This window comes from Leptosomus discolor, chromosome 2 (assembly GCF_034619465.1).
Source record: "Leptosomus discolor isolate bLepDis1 chromosome 2, bLepDis1.hap2, whole genome shotgun sequence".
In the NCBI taxonomy this organism is placed as follows: domain Eukaryota; kingdom Metazoa; phylum Chordata; class Aves; order Leptosomiformes; family Leptosomidae; genus Leptosomus; species Leptosomus discolor.
This window is the reverse complement of record NC_141392.1, coordinates 1,626,912-1,649,420: the sequence shown is the minus strand read 5'-3', so window position 1 is coordinate 1,649,420 and position 22,509 is coordinate 1,626,912. Positions and strand designations below refer to the sequence as shown.

General features: G+C 55.9%; 1 protein-coding gene across 4 annotated transcripts; it reads right to left on the bottom strand.

The window, feature by feature from the left end:
- Positions 1 to 2,003: 2,003 nt before the first annotated feature.
- VEGFA (vascular endothelial growth factor A) lies at positions 2,004 to 22,313 on the bottom strand. Of its 4 annotated transcripts, none has more exons than XM_086460531.1 (8): positions 22,248 to 22,313; positions 16,069 to 16,120; positions 10,672 to 10,868; positions 8,854 to 8,930; positions 8,417 to 8,449; positions 5,620 to 5,691; positions 4,325 to 4,456; positions 2,004 to 2,025 (listed from the first exon to the last, which is right to left on the bottom strand). In XM_086460531.1, exons 1-8 carry the CDS (start codon positions 22,311 to 22,313, stop codon positions 2,004 to 2,006), a joined length of 651 nt encoding a protein of 216 aa, XP_086316657.1. The 4 variants fall into 4 exon arrangements, with proteins under 4 accessions (XP_086316657.1, XP_086316658.1, XP_086316659.1 ...); XM_086460532.1 differs by having other exon boundaries at positions 5,638 to 5,691; XM_086460533.1 differs by lacking the exon at positions 5,620 to 5,691.
- Between the last annotated feature and the right edge of the window lie 196 nt (positions 22,314 to 22,509).

Sequence of the window (22,509 nt, the reverse complement as noted above, 5' to 3'; positions counted from 1 at the left end):
TGTTTAATTTCTAATTTAAAAAGGGATATTAAATAAGTATATAAAACACTTTCTCTTCCCTCCCCCCCATCGGAAGCCTCTGTCTTGCGCACAATGCAGCATGAGCATCACACATGGCAGATGCCAGCGCCCACCCGCGCGGTGTTTCTCCTTCTGAAAGCCATCAGCCGGATGGGGAGTTCCTAGTGGTTAGTAGTCGCTTGTTGTGAGTCTGTTTTTAGGCTGTCTTGTCTTTTTGGAAGCTTTCCGTGTTGTACATTGTCAGGCGTTGAAAACTCAATTGCAGATGATGTTTGGCAGCATTCTGACACAGACCGAGTACCTTTTTGATGATGATGATGATGATTATTATTATTATTATTAATAGTTTTTAATCACAGAACTAGATTATAGATATCCACATAGATGTACAAACACGCTTTCAGGGGCGTGTGTGCGTGCGCGCATGTGTAAGGTGGGTTTCACATACACCGCAGCGTATATTGCAGATACACACATAGCCAAGACTCTCAGACGGAGGGTCTCCAGCTGCCTTCACCTCTGACTCCCCAGCCCAAGAGGTGGAAAAGGGGCCTGGTATTTACAGTACGCCGTAAAAAAAAAAAACAACCATATCTTGACGTTCTTAAGGGCCGTTCACACCGGGCATGCAAACTGAAGGCAGCGAAAGCCGCCTTCTCTCCCCCCAACCCTTCCATCTTGGCATACATATATATTATTTTTTTATATATATATATGTATAAAAATAAATATATATATATAAAAAAAGAGCGCAAACCACAAACATACGTACACGCAGACACAAACGCACACACCCGCACACGCACACGCACACCCCCCACTGTGTATATACTTTTGATTAATATCCCTTTCCAGAAATGTTCCGTAAGCATCTTGGATGCTCTTGAGTGGCAGCTCTGTGCATGAAGAAAGCAGACAGTGCTGAACAACTGCGTGGCTACGCACCGGTCCCCATTCTCGCTTCAGCACACGGTAGGCCTTGTGTCCTTTTGCAGCCACCAAGGGCGGGAAATCTAGACTCCTGTGACACTTCCTCGAACGGAAAGTTAGTGCGCATCAGCTGCCCACCATCCTGAAGAGAGGCCAGCGTGTCTCTCTGGCCAAGCTTCTAGAGCAGATAAAGTCAACGCAAAAATGTACACTGACATCCCGTGTCCCAGCAAGGCAGGCAGGTTATGAGACGAGTAAGGGCGAAGGTTGGGGGAAGAGAGGGGAAGAGGAAGCCTTGATCGCGGAGACGGCCGTTTCCTTGGCCTTTGACCCATCGCACCCGAGGGTGCCGCTCTTTGGAACTCCCTGCCCGTCCTCTCCATCACCTCTCCTCCCTGTCCCAGGCAAGGAGAAGGCGGTTTGTGGTACAGCACACTCTACAGAGAAACAGCGGAGGCCGCACAAGTCAGTGAGAGTTAAGAAGTTTACACCCAGCGCTTCTACTCAAGTCCAGTCTTAGCTTGTTTCTTATGCCCCAAGCAGCCCGCTTGTGTCCACAGCAGTCGAGTATTATCCAGTGAAGACACCAATAACATTAGCAATGTTAAAAAAAATAATCAGTATATATATATATATATATAATATATATATGTGTGTGTGTGTGGTTAAGATATACATATATGTATATATAGATGTGGTTAAAATATATATACATATATATATATGTATATGCATGTATACACACATATATATGTATGTATGGGAAACCCCATCAAATACACCCCTATAGTCTTCCTGGCTCTGTTATTTAGCAGCATGAAAAGAAAAATAAAATAAAACAGTTCAAAACCCAAAGGTGAATTCTGTGCGGCGGGTGCCTTGGGGAATGTTCCTTCCGGAGTCCATCGTCCGTACTGAAAGTGCTGTGCTCTACCGATCCTTCATATTTAGGGTTCATTTGGATTAGTGTTTTGTTTTCTTTTGTTTTGTTTTCTGTCCAGGCGAGAAATCAGGCTCCAGAAACAGGGCTGTTCCCCCTTCTTTTCCGCTGCTCACCGTCTCGGTTTTTCACATCTGTCAGAGAGGAGAGGGGAGGGAAAAAAGAAAAAAAAAAGAGGAGGGATTAATGTTTGTGGTGAGGGTGCAAGCGGGGAAGGGAAGGAAGGGAGGTGGCTAATGTGTTTAAGAGCACACGGTGTTAAGGCATGGCATGACGTCACTGGTGGGGTGAAGTGCTGTGCAGATGGGGCAAAACAGCGGAGAATCTCGACTCACGAATGGGTCGACGAATTGTATTCCCCCAGGCTCACCTAGACGGGGCAGTGGGGGGGGGGGGGGGAATACTGGCACAGGGTAAATTTAGGAGCAGAATCAGAGGCTGCCTCACAGATGAGCTGAGTGTCTTGTTTGCACCCTCTCACACCATGCACGCACAGACACACACACACACACACACGCACACACAGAAAAACAAGGCTAAGCAACGCATGCAGAAAGACACGCTCCCTCAGCTCTCCACCTAGCCTGTTTTGGGGTTCAAAGCAGTGCAGACAACAAGGCCTCATGCAGGCGAGAAGGTGAAAAGAAAGTGCCTCTCATTCCACTAACTGCCACGAGCAGGAGTTAGCGCCAGAGAACAGCAGCAGCAGCCTGAAGAAGCAGCAGGAGAAATGAGAATCTACCCTCCCCTGTAGGGCCCAATTCTAATTCTACAGGAAAGAGCATGAGGAACTTCAGCTTAACCAGCTTTTTATCTGGAAACAAATAAACTACCCGCTGCTATGACTCCTTCCTACATTCCCTGCCAACACACCAGCTCTGGAAGCCTCCCTTCGTGCCAAAAATCCCACCACAGAGAGGGACTAGTAAGAGAAACCAGTAAACCCCTTCTGCCATCACGACTTCTTCGGGATATTCTTTGTTTTTTCTTTGTATTTGTTACTATTTCTCACCCTTCAAACTCTGCAGGGTAATTTCCAGTTATTCTGGGGTTTGGGAACAGGGGCAGAGGGGAAAGGCCAAAGGTGGGTATGGTCTCACGCTTCAGGGGTTATGCTCACTGGGAGTTTAACTCCAGAAGCTGCTCCGTTCTGGCCCCTCCATCAATGACTTTCCCACTGAAATTACAGCACCCCAGACAATTCCTCTGTGCACAAAGCAGTATCGACCACGCTGGCAGTGCCAACACCAACGCCTCTGTAGTTTGGGCACAAAGCACTCTCACACCTAAAGGAAGCACTCAGTGCTTGCAGCCTGTGTCACCTAGCCAATTCCAGGCAGGCAAAGAGAGGCAAAGGGAGGTCTCCTCTTTCAGGGCGTAGCCACAGAGGACCCTGGATTATATCCCTCCCTTATTTTCTCCCATATACTGCAATATTCTCTTGAGAGGAGGAATCTCCTCGATCTCTGGGACCTGAGTTCGGAGGCACAGCCAAGGGCTCATGAGCAACCCCGTTTCTACGTCTCCCTCTGGACTGGCAGGACGATCCCACAGCAGCTCGTGCGAGTCAAGAGACCCCGCTGAGCTCACCAGAGCGCTTCAGGTGAGACCCAGGAATCCGTTCCTGCGTCTGTCTGTGCCACGGACGTCGCACGACAGGTAGCACTCGGGCGACACGCGCACAGCGCGGACCTCCCAACCGACACTTAACCACGCAGTGTCTTTGCGCCTCCCGCCTCACCCCTGCAACACAGAGCTCGGCCTGCCTTCACCCGGAGACAGGCTCGGTCCTGCCGTACCCCACACCGCGGCCCTGAGCGCAGCCCCCCCCAACCACAACTCTGCCTGAGACGCGGCCAGGGCACGGTGAGCACAGCGCGAGAGGACAGGGCTGCTCTCCCTGGCTTTTAGAAGAACAAAGAGGCAAAGGAGAACGTGGGGACAGCCTGGAGGGAGGCTCCTGGCCTGCCTTTCCTCACTACTCTGCACACAGCAGCGTGTCCACAAGCTGTTGGAAAACAGGGGTGGTCAAACCCTGGTCAGCTAAGGGTTTGCCTTTGTCCAAGAGTACGCTCGGAGTCGCATACAGGTAACGTACAGAGGGCTGCAGACCCTCCCCCTGGCTACCTCAGCACCGTGAACTCTGTTACCGTGTTCTACGGGAAAGGACACCTTAGACACAAACGCCCTGTCACCGGGAGCCGTCCCCATCCAAGTCCTGCAGCACCTCTGGAACGCACAGCCGCCCTTTGACACAGGGAAACTCTGTCCTCATCTCGGTCAGCCCCTCTGCCCTCTGGCCCGCACAGGACAGAGAAAAGAAGTAACCGTATAGCACTGGTGCCAGAAGTCAGCAGGAAGCAAGCTCCCCCCTCTTTCTCTTTCTCTCTCTTTCTCTTTGTGTGTTTCTCTTTCATCCTTCAGGACACAAACCTGCAAGTGCGCTCGTTTAACTCAAGCTGCCTCGACTTGCAACGTGAGTCTGTGAATTTGCAGGAACATTTACAGGTCTGGGGATCTTGTACAAACAAGTGCTTTCTCCTCTCTGAGCAAGGCTCACAGTGACTGCAAAAAGGCAAAAGGAAAGATGTCTAAGCTACAGCGCTTCAGCAGAAAGAAAATACACATGCAACACCCTAAACATCAAAGCAATCCCCTTGCCCCCTCCCGCAGCCCCCACGCCGCCCACTGGAGCGTCGTGGGCTGATGGATTTTCCAGCAGCACCCCGGCAGCCCCAGGACAGCACCCCCTCGCATTAGCGTAAAGAGAAGGAGAACAGGCTCTCTGCACAGTATTCACGAATGCTGCATTGGATCCACGGGCACAGGCCGGCGGGAGGAAGAAGGGGCAAGCAAGGGTGGGGAGGTGAGAGGTCCCCACCAGCTCGTGACGTTATCAATGAAAGGAGTTCTCTGAAGTGGGCTACTCGAGTAGAGAGAGGCCAGCGGCTGAACGAATTAAATACACGGGGTCTCTCCTCCCCTGGCAAGCAGCTGGGCTCCGGCATCACGTGCTTACCCCTGCAGCAGGCACTGCCCTCCTTTCTGTAAGCCCCGGCCCAACTTTGCCACCTAGGGAGTCTCCTACAGAGGGGCTGTGAATTTACAATGCAGAATTCTGTGAACCGCCGTGAGAGAGGCAGAGCGGAAGAGACGGGGAGAGAGACAGGGAGAGAGAAGCCACCAAATCCAGCAGAAAGAGAGGGGAAGAAAGAAAAGAGAGGCGCCCCCCCACACCCCCCCCCCCCCAGTTCCCCAGCACCCCCCTCTCCAGCTTCCCACCGTCCCACCTCTCCTCTCCGCCTGTGACTCCACCAGACACGCACGCACACGCACGCGCACGCACACCCATGCACGGCAGATGCCAGCCTGCCTGTCGCCAGTCGTCACAGCAGTGAGGGCACAAGACAAGTGCAGGACAGCGGAGGACAGAGTTGCAACTGGAAGGCGTGGAAAAAAAAAGGTGCAGGGCACTGGCCCACCCACCCGCGCTCCTGTGCCTTGGGAAAACGGTCAGCGCCGGTGATGAGAGAGCCAAGCAAGCCAAAGCCGCCTTCCCTGAGGTACCCTTAGTGCCACAGCAGTGCCACCACCAGTGCTGCCCCTGCAGGATCTGCAGCCCACCAGTGACTGGGAGGGGAGGGTGAGATTTGAGTGAGCAGCAAGCAGGCGGATTGGTTTGGGGAGAGGGAGGGAAGAGAGTCTACAAGCAGAGGACACAAACGTACAAGCTGGGTGGTTTGTACCGGCCTTTCTTGCGCTTTCTCTTTTGACCCTTCCCCTTTCCTCGCTTTGATTTTCTGGAAGAAAAACAAAAAAAAAAAACAGAGAAAGAGAGAGAGAGAGAAGGAAGGAAAGGGAGAGATAGAGAGAAAACGGAAGAAAACGCAAGGAAGTAGAGGGAAAAAAATACAGCCATGTGCCTTGCTGGGAGGGGGGAAGCACACGAGGCAGGACCGGAGGGCAAGTCCCGGCGCCGAAGCACAGATCTCCACCTCGCACACACGTTCACCGGCCCTCGTGCCAGCCCCGCCACCAGCCTGCCCACAGCCAAGCCAACGCCAGGGGACTGGGCAGAGACCACCTCCAGCAGGGCTGGACCTGCTGGAGCCTCAGCGGGGCACCTGCCCCCTCCAGAGAGGGGCAGCGGGGAAGGGACAGGGGGCGAGGAGGAAGGACCAAAGCGTCGTGAAAGCATCACGCAACCGCGGTGAGCGCAGACAACCGTTCCAGGCGACAAGGGTGGGCACACGGCGACGGGCAAGAGGCAACCTGAGCGGAGGGGCTCTCCCCGGGGAAACGGAAAGCGCTCTGACCCGACGCCCTGCCCCGGCACCAGGCCAAGGAGGGGGCAGCTGAGCTTCCCCCAGCCCTGCTGCAGGGCTGGTGGTCATCCTGCCTTGGGGTGGAACCAAAGGGGGCCTGGCCTCAGCACCCCGCAGACAAGGGGAGACACCTGGTCTACACAGCAGGGCTGGGCGAGAGGAGGTGATCCAGCCCCAAGGCTCTGCTCACCCACCCCACCGCCCGCCGGCGGTCTGGAGGACTCCAGGAGACCTCGTCTGCTAACACCCCCCGGGGCAGCCTCCATCCTGAGGACCGAAGAGGGAGGCCTCACCTAGCTATGACACCCCGGGGATAACCAGCAAGCAGCTTTCAGATCCTCCCTCCCTCCCCTCGCCTTCCCCATGGAGCTGCCGGACAGACGAGCGGACAGAGCCAAGGCGCTGAAATTCTGAAAAATTCACCAGTTGCTCCTGACTGTTGGGCAGGAGCTGGGACAGGGGCTACGGCGTGCAGGCCTGGACACTAACCGTGGATCCCTACAGGCCAGTGAGAGCGCAGGGAGGGAGGGAGGCCGGAGCCTGCGCTGCTCCTTGAGCCACGGTAGCGCAGGACCGAGGGAGGGATAGGCAAGGAGAAGGCCCTGGGCAAAGCACCGGGGCTGGTCAGCCAAGTGAGCCCCAGCCCTGTGGCAGTTCAGCAAAGGCTCCCTCATTCCTTGGGGCAGCCCACCTCGTGAGGGAGCCGTCGAGGGGACATGGGGGGGACAGAAGGGAAAGCACCATAGGTGTTTCTCAGGCCCTGTCTCAAGTCGTCTCACTGGAACGAGTGTCAGAGCATCAGCTCGCTCCCAGACTCTGCCCTACAAGTCAGGAGTCACAGGGAGGCGGTGAAGGGAGGAAAATCGACCTGAAGGGAGGAGAGGGGTACCAATACCACCGGACTTTCAACCCAGCACAAATCAAAGCACACCGACCTCTCCCATCCCTTCCCTTCCTTCCCCGGGGAGCGCAGAACCAGCAAAGAGCAGGCAAGGTGCTGTTAGAAGAGGAAAGGGAATGCAACACAGTCCGGGCTGGCTGCTTCACCCACACCCCATCCTCACCAGAGTTCACACAGACACGACTCTTGCACACCTTCAAACCACAGAGCCACGCAGACCGACCGTCCCCGACACGGCCCTGCACAGAGAGGAGTGTCGGCTGCACGCAGCCCGATGCAGCCAGGAGCAGATTTCCAGGGGGAGGATGAGAGGCTGGAAGGCAGCTAGAAATACACAACCACCAGGAGAGGGGTGAAAGAAGTTCTCTCACTCTCCCGCTTGCTCTCTGTGTCTCTCTTTCAGCCTCGTCTCCCCAGTATTCACCCCCTTCCTCTCCAGCTCCGCACCTCTGAATGGCAGAGCTGCTACCCCAGCCACGTGCAGTCCAGCTGACCCTCTCACCCCGAGAGGTCACTCCTTCTTTTTGATGTTGTTCCACATTTTGTGATCGTCCCTGCGACTAACGCAGGACAAGAGCTTATTTCTCTACTTTCCACAACTTTTTTATTTTGGAGAGGAAGGAAAGGGAAGGTTGTGCCTTAAACCTCCTTCAGGTCACCAGAGCAAATCCATCAGATTGAAAACAACCTTCCTGACAGCCTCCACCAAGACCCAGCTAGGACACCCACCTCCCTTTACACCCTCCCAGGTCCCCACCCAACCGAAACCAGTGTCACATCCTGCATGGCATCAGTCCTGCCTCCACCAGGCCTCTACTGCCACCTCTCCCTGTAGCCAGCAGAGTTCCTACCCAAGCCGCTGTGAAAGAAGCCAGCAAGTACTCACTCAAGCAGCAAGAAAAAAATTAATAATAAAGAAAGGCAGCGATTTGCAGTAACCAGAAACACCCCAGGAAGAGGGAAGGGAGAATGGGGGCTGCACCTTGAATCCATTCTGGTAGGACACACACGACCACGACGGGACTTCCCTGACTTGGGGTAAAGCATTAAGAAATGACTGCCATGCCCAGGGGTCATGCAAGCTCCAGGTCTGGGGTAGGAAGGAAGGACCGTCAGATCTGGGTCTCTGTGCCCACCTGGAATGGATTCAGAGTGTCGCCCCACGCACTACCATAGGCCATTTCCAAAAACACCTTCTCCAAGTGAGTATCTCCAACCAAAGAAAAGGGCAAGGGGCAGTGGGGAGAGGAAACACCAACCAACCACCAAAAGAGAAAGGAGGAAAGGCTCGTCACTTACTTTTCTTGTTTGTTTTTGACATCTTTCTTTGGTCTGTGGGGGAAGAGAGAACAAAGGCCTCGTTAGAAGGCAGCTTACCACACAGGCTTCTGGTATCATCCCCAGTTCCCACCACGTCCAGGAAGGACGGGTACAGCTGGCATTGCAGGCACCGGTTAAGTGGTCCTTCTCAAAGTGTTTGCTCTCCTGCTGCACCTCACTGGCAGCCAGGGCCAACAGACCCCAGGGTACAGGCCAGCATTGTCCACCTGTGGTATCCAGAGGTGGAGGAGCCTCGCCAGCAAAGGACTTCTTTTCCCAGGCTCAGCCATCCCACTGCAAACCAACTGCGGAGACTGCAGAAGCCTCTGGGCAACAGTCCCGACCCCATGGCAGAAAAAAAGTAAAGGCTCGGAGTAAGTTTATTGCAAAAGGACCCAGCGCTGCTCCATTCTCACCTGCAGTCACATTTACTGTGCTGTAAGAAGCTCATGTGCGCTATGTGCTGACTCTGATGGGGTTTAATTCTCATGATCTGGAATGAAAGAAACAGAGAGGGTCACTGCCCATTCACTATTTATGTTCCCAGCTCCACACCAGCCCGCTGCACGGCAAAGCAGCTGCACCCCAGGTGCTCCTGGGAAAGGCAAGGCAGAGTCTGAGCTGGCTGTGAGGCCCGGTCTCCTACTCAGGGAAGGCCTTTGATCACAAGCAAGCGGCAACAGCAGACTCGTGCCAAAGCTCTGTTTGCTCACGCGTGCAAGGTGCCAGCACTGGTGCACTGCCTTGGAGACAGGCCTGGGAGAGGGCCTAACACCACAGCGAGGGTCTCGCTGAGCCGTCCCTGCTAGAGAGACAGCAAGAGAGCATCCAGCCTGCTCTCACGCAGAGGCATCCTTCAGTCTAATGCAAAGGCCAAAGCAAAAATCCCGTAGCTAACTCCTCTTCCCTAAGCCACCATTCCTTCCCAGCAGACATCCCACTTTCTCAGTGACTTGACACGCAAAGTAAACCCGGTGATCTGTGCTTAAAACAGACCTGCAGAGCCAGACACTGCCCAGCCCCAGGTGACTCCAGGGAAGTTACGTTAGAAGCTATGCACATATTGCCACAGTCTCTCAACCCAGACCTTGGCTGGACCACATCAGCACCAGAGATCTCCTCAAGCGCCTCTGCTCCTTTACAGGCATGCAGGCTTAACAGCCAAAAACTAACCCGGCAAGGCATGGCTGCAAGAAAACCATCCCTAGCTAGGCCATGCAGGTGTGCTCTGGCCCGGGCTGGAGCCTGCAAGTGGAAAAGCAGCATGGGGAACCATGGGAGGGCACAGACAGGTTCTCCACCAAACACAGCTCAAATGACAAGGAAAAAGAGCTTGCTGGTTAATCACTCAGTCCTGCACGTCTCTCATCCGTATCAAAAAGTGATGGCAATATTTACAGCGGCTATTGAAGAGGCTGAGGGCCAAAAGTAGGTGAGGGAGCTGCGGGTTAAGGGTAATGGGCACCAGCACCATGGTGGACGCAAGCTGGCATCCAGGCTGGCAGTTAAAGGCAGTGACAAAGCTCTCTAAAGCAGAGTTTGCATCTTCCCCACGTGTCCAGCCTTTGCTATCATGGCCATCTCTGTCTCTTCCAAGGAATGAATTCCACAGGCTCCAAACAAAGGAGGAGGATGCCCAGAGGCAGAAAGGCTTTTCCACTTGACACTGAAGCAGTGTGTTCCTTAGAGCCCCTTTCCACCCCTGCTGCGCCAATGTAGCTAATGACCCAAATCCCCTGCTCTGTTGGTAAAGACTGACCTCACACGCCCTCCGGGAGAGAGTACTGACAGGCTTTCCCCTTCTGCACCGCTCAGCTGCCTTCGGAGCAACAGCTGGCTGGACCAAACGCAGAGTTAAGGTACAGCAAAGGAGTATCCTCCTTGGGACCTCAGAGATAACAGCATCAGAAGTGCTCCTTTGCATCCTCTAAGCATGAAGTGCTCCTTTGCACGCTCCTAGCTACCGTTTTGGGGCACTAGTGAGGTCAGAGCCAAAAACCAGATCCTCCTCTTAGCCCTGAAGAGACACAGGCCACTAATTTTTTAACCCTGCATGGTGTCATGCTGGGCGCAAGGGTCAGGAAAGAGGTGAGCCCTCCTGATTCGACAGTCTCCGGTTCCCCGGAGTAGGTTGCCCTTCCTCTGAATTTGCTGGGAGCTGGGATTTGGGGTGCTGTGATGGCCGACTTGCCTCCTTCCACTCAAGCATGCCAGCTTGCAAGCTGGGCCCTCACCTCCATCGTGACGTTGTACACATCCACAGGAACACATTCTAGGCCCTCATCGCCGCAGCAACCCGCACATCTCATCAGAGGCACGCAGGACGGCTTGAATATGTACTCCACCTCATCAGGGTACTCCTGGAAAATGTCCACCAGGGTCTCAATTGTCCTGCAGAAGCTGCGCTCGTAGACCTCCAGGAATTTGATAACTGAAAGGAGGAATGGAGGGAATAAGTTAATGTAAACTTAGCTCAAGAACACCTAGGGCTTCGCCCCTTAAAACGAGCCAGACAGTTGCAAGACATCTACCCCATGCTCTTCACTAACAGTCCTGCAGGCCTAAGTCCTTTGTCGCTGCCACACACACATGCACACGCACGCCCAACTGGGGAAGAGACAATCTCTTCCTACCCCTGTTTGTGGGCAGAGGCAGGACAGACAGGATAGCCTCACTATTTGCCTCCCTGGCACCATGATGCGTCCCACAGGGGCCTCCTCCCCAAACCACTTCCCCGCTCTCGCCCGTGCTCTTGGATATGCTGCCGCTAAGCATAACAGCTCAGCCCAAAAGCACCTGAGGCTGCTGAAGAGGGTCTGCACTCTGGGCTAAGGCCCGTCACTGGTTTGCCTTTCACTCCCTTTCAAAACAGCCCGTGGATGCCCCAGTGGGTTTCAGAAGGCAAGGGGATAAGCCAGGAGCATCCCTTGTACAGACCTCAGCGCAGAGACGCTTCTGAGAACAAGCAGAGGGCTCTGAACCACGCACCCATGGATCTGCACTCTCCCTGTCAGCTACCTCTGTCACCCACGCAGAACATCCACCTCAAGAGGCCACCTCAGAACCACCACAGCACCTGCGACAAGTCACAGCCTCCCTGGCTCCACGCTGACCACCTTCCCAGACCACGGAATCAAGCCACCCCCTTGAAAGCTCCAAAGCAAGCCCTCAGCACCCCCGGGATTAGCTACACCATACACACGGCTGCTGCACGAGGCGGGGTGGGAGGGGGAACAGGGCGGACCTGCCATTATCCCCTGCCTTCCCGGGGAGTGGAGCAAGCACCAACTGCTTGCGACCTGCGCTGATTTCACAAGCGTTTCTCAATGTTTCCCCGTCTCTTGCCAAAGCTTCGTTTTGCTGCTTGGTCAAGGGTTGGAGAGATTTGAAGCGATGAGAGATAGGATAGATAAGTACACACGCAAAAACCCCGGCTGCTAGCACAGTTCTGCAAACAGTGAGTACCTGGAGCCCGCCAGGCCTCCTAGCTCTACCGGCAGGCAGGCAAAGGAGGATGCCTCAAACGGAGCAGAGGAGAGGAGCAGGCATAAGGACAGTACCTGCCCCACGCTGCTATGCACTATAATGATCCACCTGTACAGCATGCAGAGTCCTACAGCAGCAAGGTTGATAACTCCGACTGATAAGAGCAAACTGCTTGCATCATGGAAAAAAAATGGTCTCCGGTAAGCGTTTCTAAAGTGCCCTGAACTTGTGACAAACTGGCATAAAGGTTACTTTGCCACAAAAATGCAAAAGCTGCAGGGCTTGGAGCTCGCAGCCCGCAGTTAATTGTTGAAAGTTAATTCTAGGTCATGCAGAGCTGACAGTGCCACAGTGCTGAGAGTGGGTACAAGGAGGAGCTTCCATCCAGGGAGCCTGAAGTGTCAGAGAGCTGAGCAGCTCTTAAAAGAGAAAGTGGCTTGTGAAAGGGAAATGTAGCCTGGCAGGCATGGGCTGCTCGTTGGTATTCCTCGTCTAGAAGACAGCACGTTTCTGTTCCTTGTCCCTTCCCCTCCTCTTCCCTCCTCCCCTAACTGCAGCGTGCCTCCTGGCTGTTCTCCTATCTTGTCTGCAGCTACCTCCTCCTTCCCGTTCCCCTTCACGGTGACCTTAGTCACCGCCTGTGTTCCAACAAGTCGAACAATTTAGTATGTGGGAAATTCTGCAGGCACAATGACAGCCGCTGAACTGCACTGTTGATTATTCACGCTGTGCCAGCAGAAAGGACCTGGGAACTCTGGCAGTAAAGGCGCAGTTCTGGGTAAAAATGCTTACAGACCTACGTCGAGGGGAGGGATGGAAGAAAAGAGGGAGGGAAAGCGGCAGTTACCTGTGCAGATCAAATGCTGCTCACTGCAGCAGTCCGGGGCACAAAGGAGGCAGAAACCGAAACAGAGTAGAAAACTGAAGTGAAACTGGTTCGGGTCCGCCAGGCTTTCTGAGTGTTTGCGCTGCGCAAGCAGCTGGATCGCACCAGAGAGTCCCGACTACAGGCTGGCCCCAGAACAGCACATTCAGATTCCCTCGCAGAGCCTTTACTTTCACAGCTGCACCCTGATGACTGTACTTGAGATCTGGGAGATTTGACAGGACCAAGTCCTTCCCAGAAAGAACCCGGGAGTTTTTTTGCCTTTAACACCTGATGATTTGCCAAAGCCTGAATCAACCTCTGAAAAGAAAACGGGGAATCTTTCTCCGGTCGGAAGATCCTGCCACGAAAGGCACGTTGCCTTCATTTTGCTGGACACGGAGCACTCACACGGAGACACTGCAACGCTCCATAGTTCATGTGCACAGTTAGCACCCAAACGGTGTACGTCAGAGCAAAGCCCTGCCCCTGCTACCGGACCTACACCTACTCCTATGTACCAGGAGTCATATTCCACACTTTGCCAGGCCGATTCAGCCTGTGCTTCCCTTCCATTGGTTGTGTCAGGGTCAGAAGAAGGTCTGTCTTTCACGGGGAAACATAGGAAGGTCACTGAAGGACTAACACCACTTGGCCTGCCCCCTTCCTGCAATTTGGGCTTCAGCCCACGTTAAAAGTTAATCCCGCATTTAACCCACACCCCTACCCCGCAGAACACCTCCAGATTTGAGTCAGAGGTTCTTCTTTGAGAATGGAGGGGGAAGTAAGGTTAAAACCCAGTCAGGGCCCACATTAACTCTTCAGGGCAGACGTAGCCACAGCAGGCAGGATCAAGTCCAAATTTGGAGCAGCGGAGTGGGAACATGCTAAACTAGAAAAGGAGCAAGTCTATGATCATTTTGCCTCCCTCCCTGTCAATGGCTCAGCAGCAATACAGACACACTGTTCTTTTAAAAATAAAATCGCAGCCACAAGCGCTGGTGGTTTCCTTTATTTATACCAGAAAATCTTTTCTCGTGGAACAAACAAAGAGTGTTTGTCTGACTCCTCTACAACTTCCCGTGCCACAAAACATGTGGAAGGCCCTCTTGAGTACAAAAGGGTAGGGGCTGAAACTAAAATTACAGTCTCCAACCCGAGTTAAGTCCATCCCAAATAAAAACCTGTCACAGCTCGACATCTCCAAGCAAGCACAAAATGGCCAAAGACACAAAATCACCTTTCACCTCAACCCCAAGGTCTCCAAGAGCTTCCGTGGAAGGAACTACAGGGCTGTCCTTGTGGAAAAGAAGCACATCATTGTCTCCTCTCCAGAGAGGAGAAACTGAGGTACAGAGAGAGGATCTCCAAGGTCATACAGCAGGACAGAAGTAGAGCCAGGAAGGTAATGCCAAGAGTCCTGATTTCTCGCTCACTGATATATCTGCCTCGCAGAACCAGAAATAGAACCAAGGCAATAGCACCAAAGTCTCACTGCTCACATTGCGAGACCAACTTCTCCCATGATCCCATCAGCCTTCTTGTGACAGGGAATTCAATTCTGTTCGATTCTCTCTCTCCCCAGGAAGGTAGCTGGACACAACAAATGGCACAGATGAGGACACTAGTGCTTTTCTACCAACAGCAGAGGACTGGTTACCAAAACAAGCCTCACAGCAGGCTCCACCGTGATCCCTCTGGAGTCACTGAACCTTCTTCTGTTGACTTCAGCGGGAGCAAGGGTCAAGCACAACAGGCAGCAGCCCACCAGCAAACCAGCAATTTTGCTCTAGCAGAATGGACACCTATCCCAAATACAGCCTGCCACAAGCCTCTGGCAATGCACACGCAGCCTGTCACACCTATAAAGTTACACAAATTGAATTCGAGTGCGACAAATAAAAAAAAAAAGCCGCTCTGGGCCCACACTGCTAGAGCCCTCTGCTGACCTCCGCCTGGAATAACGCGGGAGGTCACAACCCGTGGGACCCTGCGCTTCGCCAGACCCTGCCACATCGCGAGGGGTGTGCTCTGCTACGAAGGTATGGGGAAAACACGGTCAGGATGGTCTTAAAGCAGCTGATGATCGCCTCGGCCTGAGGGCTCCAAAGTCCACAGCCCTTTTACCCCACTTCTGAACCGAGGACTGGGGACAGAAAGCCAACCTCCTGCACCGCGCAGCGCTCCACTAGACAGGGTGCTGGCAGGAGGCACCTCTGACTAACCTGGGGGCTGACTGCTCTTCTGGTCTACGTTTACTCACACGAACCAAGGAGGCAGAGGACACTGCCACAGCCTGGCCTTTGGGCAGCCAGAGAGACACAAAATCACAGCGGCTGCAGAGGCACCACGTCGTTTCCTCAGCGGGCAACAGCCCTGTCCATGATGGACCACCAGCAAGGAATGAAGTAGAACCTATCGGATCACACTGCTGTCCCCTGAATCTGCTAAGCCTGCTAGCTCAAACCGAAATAAAAGGGTGTATTTTTTGAGCCTGGCTCTGCACAGCGCTCAGCAATACCCTGACTGGGGCGGGGGGGGGGGGGGGGGGGCGTACCTGGGACTGTCAGGAGCTACGCCTTCGGAAAAATCATCCTGGGTCGCTCTTTTCTCTTTCTTTCTGCCTGAAAACCTGCAGCCTGGCTGTCTGGGGAGAGGTGAGGCTCTGCTTCGGCCTTTGTTCGGCCATCAGCCCTGGCCACCCAGCCGGGCACCGCCAAGCCACCAGGGAAGGGGCAGGCGACGAAGATGACAAATCCCTTCCTACGGCGCCGTGGCGAATCCCTAGCAAACTGCTCGCCGCTACTCGGCCCTTTGTGCGGGCGTGTGTGTGTGCAGAGATATATATATATATATATATATATATATAAATGAGCGTGCGTATGTGCACGAGCGCACGCACACAGTTTCCCTCCCAGCTGTGGGAAGCCAGCAGCGGGCTGGCCCGGCCCTACTGCACGTCCCGGCCCCACGGCCGCCCCGGGGCCCGGCCCCACGGCCGCCCCGGCCCCACGGCCGCCCCGGGAACACGGGGGAAGGGGGGGGGGGGGGGCGGGCGGGGGGTCGCGGGGGGGGGGGGGCGGCTTTGCCGCCGCGAAGGGGTTAATGGCGGCCGCGCCTCCCGCCGGCAGCCCCCCGCTCCCGCCGCCGCCGCTCCCCGGGAGGTGGCGGTGTTGGCCGCCGGCGGCTCCCGGGGCTCGGGCCTCCTTCCCCCCCCCCGAGCCCCCCCCCCCCCCCCCCCGGCCACCCCCCGCCCGCCGGGAAGCCGCCCAGCGCTTACCTTCATTGGGTTTCCGCTCCCCATCCCCCAGGGCAGGAGCAGCCTTCGACAACTGCAAAGATAACAGAAAATCAGTCACAACACGGAGCCGTTACGCGGTCCCGGGGCGAGGGAGGGCTCCCGGGCCCGCCGCCGGCGCCCCGCCGGGCAGGAGGCGGGGGGGGGGGGGGGAAGGCCCCGGCGAGAGGGGGCGCACCCCGAGGTGGAACCGTTCCCCCTTCCAGCCGCCCCGGCGGGCACAGAGGGACCTTTTGTTCCCCCTGCTCCCCGGGGAGCCGAGAGGGACACGGGCGGCGAGGGCGGGACGGCCCCGGGCCGAAGGAAGGGGCAGGCGGGAGGGAGGCGGCAGGGCCTGCAGCGCGGCGGGCCCAAGAGAGGCCCCGAAGGGAGAAACGCGTCCCTCGGGAGGAGATTTTAGGGATTACAGTCAAAAACCAGAGAGCAAATCTGGGCCCGGGGGGAGAAAAATAACACGGGGTGACCTTCTACCGCTAACGTGACCAGTGGGCCTGGGCACGGCTCTTCTCCCCCCGCCCCAGGCCTCCATTTCACCATCCCCCCCCCCCCCCGGTAACGGTGAATCCAGCCCGGGAGGGCAGAGCGGGGAGAAGGGCAGCCAGGCGCAAAAGGGCATCCCTCCCCTTTCAATGTCACAGAGGTCTGTCACCGAGCAGTGGTGGCCACCGAGGCTTTGGTATCTGGCCGGGTGTCAGGGCAATTAACTGTGACAGCACCGCTTTGCCGACCAACACCCACCAAACCCCTCGGGTCTCCCTCCTCTCCTCTGGAAGAGGGGGCAACGCGCGCCCTCACCTAACGGTCCCGGTCCCCAGCCCCTGCGTGGCCAGCACAGCTCCCATCCCTGCGCTCCCCACAGCTTCCCCTCGGCAAAAAAAAAAAAAAAAACGCCCACCAAAAAGGCCCCAAGCTCTGTATTCACCCCTGCTGCCTTTTGGGATGAGGGGCATTTCCGAACAGCCAACGCAGGCAGGACTGGCGACAGGTAACCCACCCCCAGACCGGGACGGAGAGGCATTACACCGCTTTACTAAGGAAGTCTTTTTAATTCCAGGTGAAACAAAAACTCCACTCTTCCTGCTCTGCGTGAGGGTTTTAGCTCTGACGTAACTTTCCAGCCAAGTCAGGTTTCCCCCTGCTGTTCTGTTCTGAACCAAAACCGAAAAATGCCTGGCTTTCTTCACTTCCCTGAGGTTTGTTGCCACCTGTGTGATGCCATCCACCCCAGAACCTGCTGCCTTTCAGCAGAGGCCCCAAAAGACCACGGCGATACATACAGAACACTGCTTCACCAGCGATACGCGGCATTTAGGCTTAGAAAAAGGGCCTCCGGTCGCATAGCCGGAGACAGAACTGAATTGAGCAGGCAAAACTCCACCTCAGGCTCACAACGGGAATCTGCCACCTGTGGTCTCCTAGGCAGCCTCACTGCACAGGGCAGCACCACCATGTGAGCGACCCAAAGGGTCAGCTTTTAAAAGGAGGGGGGCAAGAGAGCCTGCCAAGCCTAGAAGCCCCTCTCCCAGACGTTCCTTTGTGTCTGTGCATGGCTCCCTTTGTCTAAGGCCCCCCTGGCCAAACTCCTTGCTTCCCATCTCAACCAAAGTCTTTCTGTACCTGGGCATAACTCACCAGACCAGACCTGAGCCACCCCACGTGTGGATCTATTTCTCCTCTGGGGAGGAGAGGGCTGCGTGCCCAACCTCAGTGCTGTGACAACAGTTTAAAAAGCAGGTTCCTAGAAACAGTTTCATTCCTGAAGTGTGAAGGTCACTGCAACAGCACAAACAAAATGGAGGCAGCCGAGGTTGCAGCAGCCTTCCAAAGCCACGCAGCGCCTGACAATCTACGGGTCAAAAGAAAACCGCATCAAGGGCAGAAAAGCCTCAATCTGTGTCGCAGCACAGGAAGCAGATCACGAGCCGAGTTGGTTTATGCAAGTCACAATGCCCCCAAGACCTTTTGGAGAGGGATTTTTCATTCACACACATAATGACCGGGATGGACTGAGCAAAATTAGCTCGGAGACACCTCGAGGGTCATTCTACCCACTCTCTATGCGAGACTGCCCAGCCAGCTGCCAAGCCCACCACCTCCTCGCATGCAAGCACGCGTGGTGCACAGATGATGGGAAGCAGAAGCAAGCTACACACTTCACTGCTCACCTGTGCCCGGCCAGCACCTCCCCCTGCCCCTGACGTGCTGGAGCAGGAGCCAGCACACCCTCCCAGCCCTCACCGAGACCTGGGTTGCGATCCCACCCCAAGGAGAGGAAAGAGATGGGTACAAAGTCTGCAGAGAGCTTCTGAGCACCCCCAGGGGATCTCTCAACAGAAACCCAAAGGGTCTCCCAGAACTACCAGTAACACACTCTCTGCTCACTATACCAAGAAACTTTTCTGCTTTTTCGGCAGCGCCTTTCACCTGTGGCTGGCGTCCCCAGAGCCCGGCCGCCAGAACAGCAGGCGAGGCAGGGGCTCGTGCCGCTCTGTCAACCAGCCTGCTGCATGTCAGACAGGGCAATGGGGAACCAGAAGCGTTCCAAGGGACAAGCAGGCCCGGCGTGCCCTTCGGTGGGAGCCTGAAGGTCACGCTCTCCTCTGCTGGCTTTTGGTGTTACCCCACAGTTCTGCCGCACGACTTCCTTCCAACAGAGTTTCAACTTTTCACAGAGGTGTGGAAGCAACTCCTGAGCTCGAGAGCGGGAGAAACGACCCTGAGAATGGGGCTGACCAAGGGGAAGCTCCTTTCTGTGCCCTTTGCAGGTCGCAACAAGTGCACGTCCCGCAGCGGAGTAAAACCCTCCCTAACAAACAAACCCACTTCGTACCATCCGTGTGCCTGCACCTTCCCTGACCCCCTTCTCCCCTAGTCCCTGTCCGAAGCAAGTTATTCTCTCTGAAGGGAGAGAAAAGGTTAATCAAGTCATTCCTCTCTAACCATCACCCCCCTCACCACCACCACCACCAGCACTCTTTCTCTCCCTTCCCCTCCCCCTAATCTGTGCAGCCTCATTAAAAGAGCTTTGTAACTGTTTAGGACTGGAACAAACAATCCATCCACTTTGAGAGGGACTCTGGGACAGGAGTTAAGGCACTTTTCGTCTTAGGCGCTAGAAATTCTTCTCAGCGGTTTCTACTTAAGGGAGGGGGGGGACGGGACTCGCTGCACTCCTTCTCCATTGTACAGGCAGCCGGAGGTCAGTAATCCTGCGAGCTGCCAGCACAGCTGAGGCACCTCTGACACACAGCAGGATGGACAGGAGAGTGGATTTGGGGTCGCTGAGGAATCAGCGAGCCCCTCTGAGATGTCAGCACAGGCTTCCCTCTCTCCCCTGCTCCCAAAGGAGCGCTCCTCCTCCTCCTCTCCCCAGCCTGTCCTCAGAGCACGGGCCCGGAGGAGCTCTGGGGAAGGTGACCCACCGCGTCCTGGCTGCCTATGGGCCGGGGAAGCAGGTTCTGGTGGCTCCCCATGGTGGCCTGGAGCAGAGGCACACCAAAGGCAGGGAGCCTGGTGGGTGTGCGGTCATTAGCAGTCTGGTCACAGGCTCGCGCTCCCTCCCTGGGTGTCTGATCGCTGCCTGTTCCCTACGGCAGTGATACAGCTGGTGCATCCAGGTCCCTCTGCAGTTCAGGGCGGGAAGGGAAGAGTTCCCAGACCCTCACCAGGCGTGACCTGCCACGAAGACCCGCAGACAAAGGAAGATGGGGAACGACAGACCGTCCGCTGTTCTTTAGGAAAAGGGGGACTGGAAGGGTCAGCAGCGCAACCCCTCTGACCCTGCGGGGCGTGAGGACCGTGCGCCGCAGCTCACCGCAGACAGACAGCCAGGAGGGTGGCATCGCAAAACCACCTTTTCTTCCCTTTCCCGCACGGAAAGGCTACCACCGCCAGTGGAGGCAGACACCTGTGGCATCAGCGCCGCCCAGCCCCGACCGTGACACGATTTCCCACCGTCCCAGCCTTGCTGCAGGAGCGACCGTCGTAACTCCCTCCGTAAGGAGTCGTCCCCCTGCCACCTTCACCAGAGGAGCACCGTGATTCCTGCATCCCTTCACCTTCAGGAAAGCTGCCTAACACGCACCGGACCCCGCTTTCCCAACTCAGCCTCTGCCAGGGCTTTTATTTAATGCTCTCCAACGCGCCTGGCTAGCTAGATAGGTTTTATTCAGCACGACAGCCAGATTAACAGTAGAGATAAATACTATCATCAAAGCACAAAACCCTAGTCCCGGCGTGAAGAGTCATGCCTTCTGCCATGCCCAGAGCCATCGTCAAGCTGCCTACGTGAGATCTGTTGGTATTTCTAACGTTCCCACCACCGTGGTGCCCGGGCAATCAACGGACAAATAAGGACAGAACCGAAGGGCAGACCTTCACCGTCGATCTGCCTGAGCACTTATATGGCCCACACCACCCAGCCATCGGAACTATCGCGGTCTCTCACGTATCTATCCCCATAACACTGCCCCCCAACCCCACTGACGCCCCACAATTCTTCCCTACTTTTTTCCCCTGTTGTCCTCTTTCTTTTCTCATCAGCACCATCCTGCCGCCTCGGAGCAAAGGCAGCGCAAGGCTTTTACACGACTCCTGAGGACAGACTGACTACGACTCTACCTGATCCGCCGTTTCCTCCTCTGGGGAAGAGGAAGGGGAGGAGAGAAGGAGCAAGGGGAGGGTTAAAGGGTATTATCACTAGACACCGACACAGAGTTGTCTAACCTACAGCCAGGGAACAGACACTACTGTATACGAGTTTACTGAGGAGCTGGGAGGCAAACAAACCCCCGTTTTAGGTGACGGTGGAAAAACTCTTGGAGAGCAGAAAGAATCATCCCACGAGCCAAAACCTCGCGGGCAGGCGGCACGGAGCTGCTCTGTGCCACGCTCGAGTGAGAGCTGCGCCTCGGTCCCCACCGAGCACAGCCTGGTGTGCGGCTGTCACTGGAGAAAGTAGGGACACAACAGGCGAGAAACAAAGCGCGCAGCGCCTGCATAACTTCAGTTACAGCTGAAATGGCTCCGAACTGGGGAGTTACCTTCCAGCACCGGTGCCGAACAAACAATGCGAATAACTGGTTAGTTCACGAGCGGCGTTTATTTTCACGACGGTGGGAGATGATCTGGCCCCTGTTCTCTCCAAGGGCCATGGAGAAATGGCAGGAGGGAACCAACCTGTTATAGCCTTCAAAACGTAATCCATGCCTGCCTAGCGAACAGCCACTTTCACGTGGGCACTCTGTCTAAACCCCTTAATATCTCTTGGCAACACAGCCCTCTTGGCTCTAGAAACCAGACGGATTTATAGGACAGGTTTGCACAGAAAACTGCCTTTCTTTTTTTCTTTTTTTTTTTTTAAAAAAAAAAAAGAAGAGAAAGAAAAGGAGGAAGAGTTCTAATCCATCAGGTATGACAATGAGGCAAAAGTAAAAGTGACTGAGGAGGAAGAATAGAGAAAAATGCGCGGTTTTGTAATCTCAGTGCAAGAGATATGCATTTCGATAATTTTTTTTCCCAATCTGGAAGAAATTCAGGATCCATTTTGTCCTCTTTGATCTCTTATTTGTTTTTCCAGCGAGGTATTTTGAACTCCCCTCGGCGGCACGAACCCGAGCTGGGACCCAAGGCAAATACCGCCGCCGAAACACCCTTTTGCAATGTCAGGAGACCCGCGGCCGGGAGGCGAGGCTGATGCAAGAAGCCAGCGCGCTGCCTCCCTGCCCCGCACCGCGCCGCGCCGCGCCGCCCGCACCTCCCCGCGCCCGGCCACGGCCCGGGGAGCCCCGGGAGCCGCACGCCGGGGCCGCGCAATGCGCGCACATGGGCGCGGACACTCCGCACGGCTCTCCCGGCTGCTCCGGGGGCTTGCGAGGCTCCGGGCACCGCTTTGCCTTCCCTACCCCCCCCCCCCCCCCCCAAACCCCGCTAACCCCCCCTCCCCGCCAGCCCCGCTGCAGCGCTGCACGCACGTGTGTGCGCTGCGGGCACCCACCCGCACCCGGTGCCAGCAGCGCGGCGGCACCGCATGGAGCAGGTGGGAGGCAAAGCGGGGCGGGGGGGGGGGGGGGGGGGGGGAGGAAAAGAGGGGGGATTATTTTCCGCCCGCGGTGCACAAGCCCCCCCGTCCCCCCCGTCCCGCCGCCGTCCCCGCCGCTTACCTCCGCGCTCTGCAGATAGAGCAGCGCCGCCAGCCCCCAGTGGATCCAAGTGAGCAGAAAGTTCATGGTTGCCGGCGCACGCCGCGGAGCGGGGCCCGCCGCGCTCCGCCTCGCCCCGCCGCCGCCGCCGCCGCCGCCCCGCCGCGCTCTCGCCCGCGCCTCCTCCGTGCCCGCCGCCGCCTCCTGGGGTGCCGCCGGTCGGGCGCTGCCAGAGGCTCCGGGAGAAAGGGGGTTCCTCTTCGGGGTCTCCGGTTTCACCCCT

Coding starts and splice junctions, on each gene's coding strand:
- VEGFA (XM_086460531.1), bottom strand. CDS start 22,313: ATGAACTTTCTGCTCACTTGGATCCACTGGGGGCTGGCGGCGCTGCTC. Junction 8,450..8,853: donor CACAGTAAATGTGACTGCAG/GTGAGAATGGAG, acceptor CTTCCCCCACAG/ACCAAAGAAAGATGTCAAAA. Junction 5,692..8,416: donor GTCAAAAACAAACAAGAAAA/GTAAGTGACGAG, acceptor TTTTTCTTCCAG/AAAATCAAAGCGAGGAAAGG.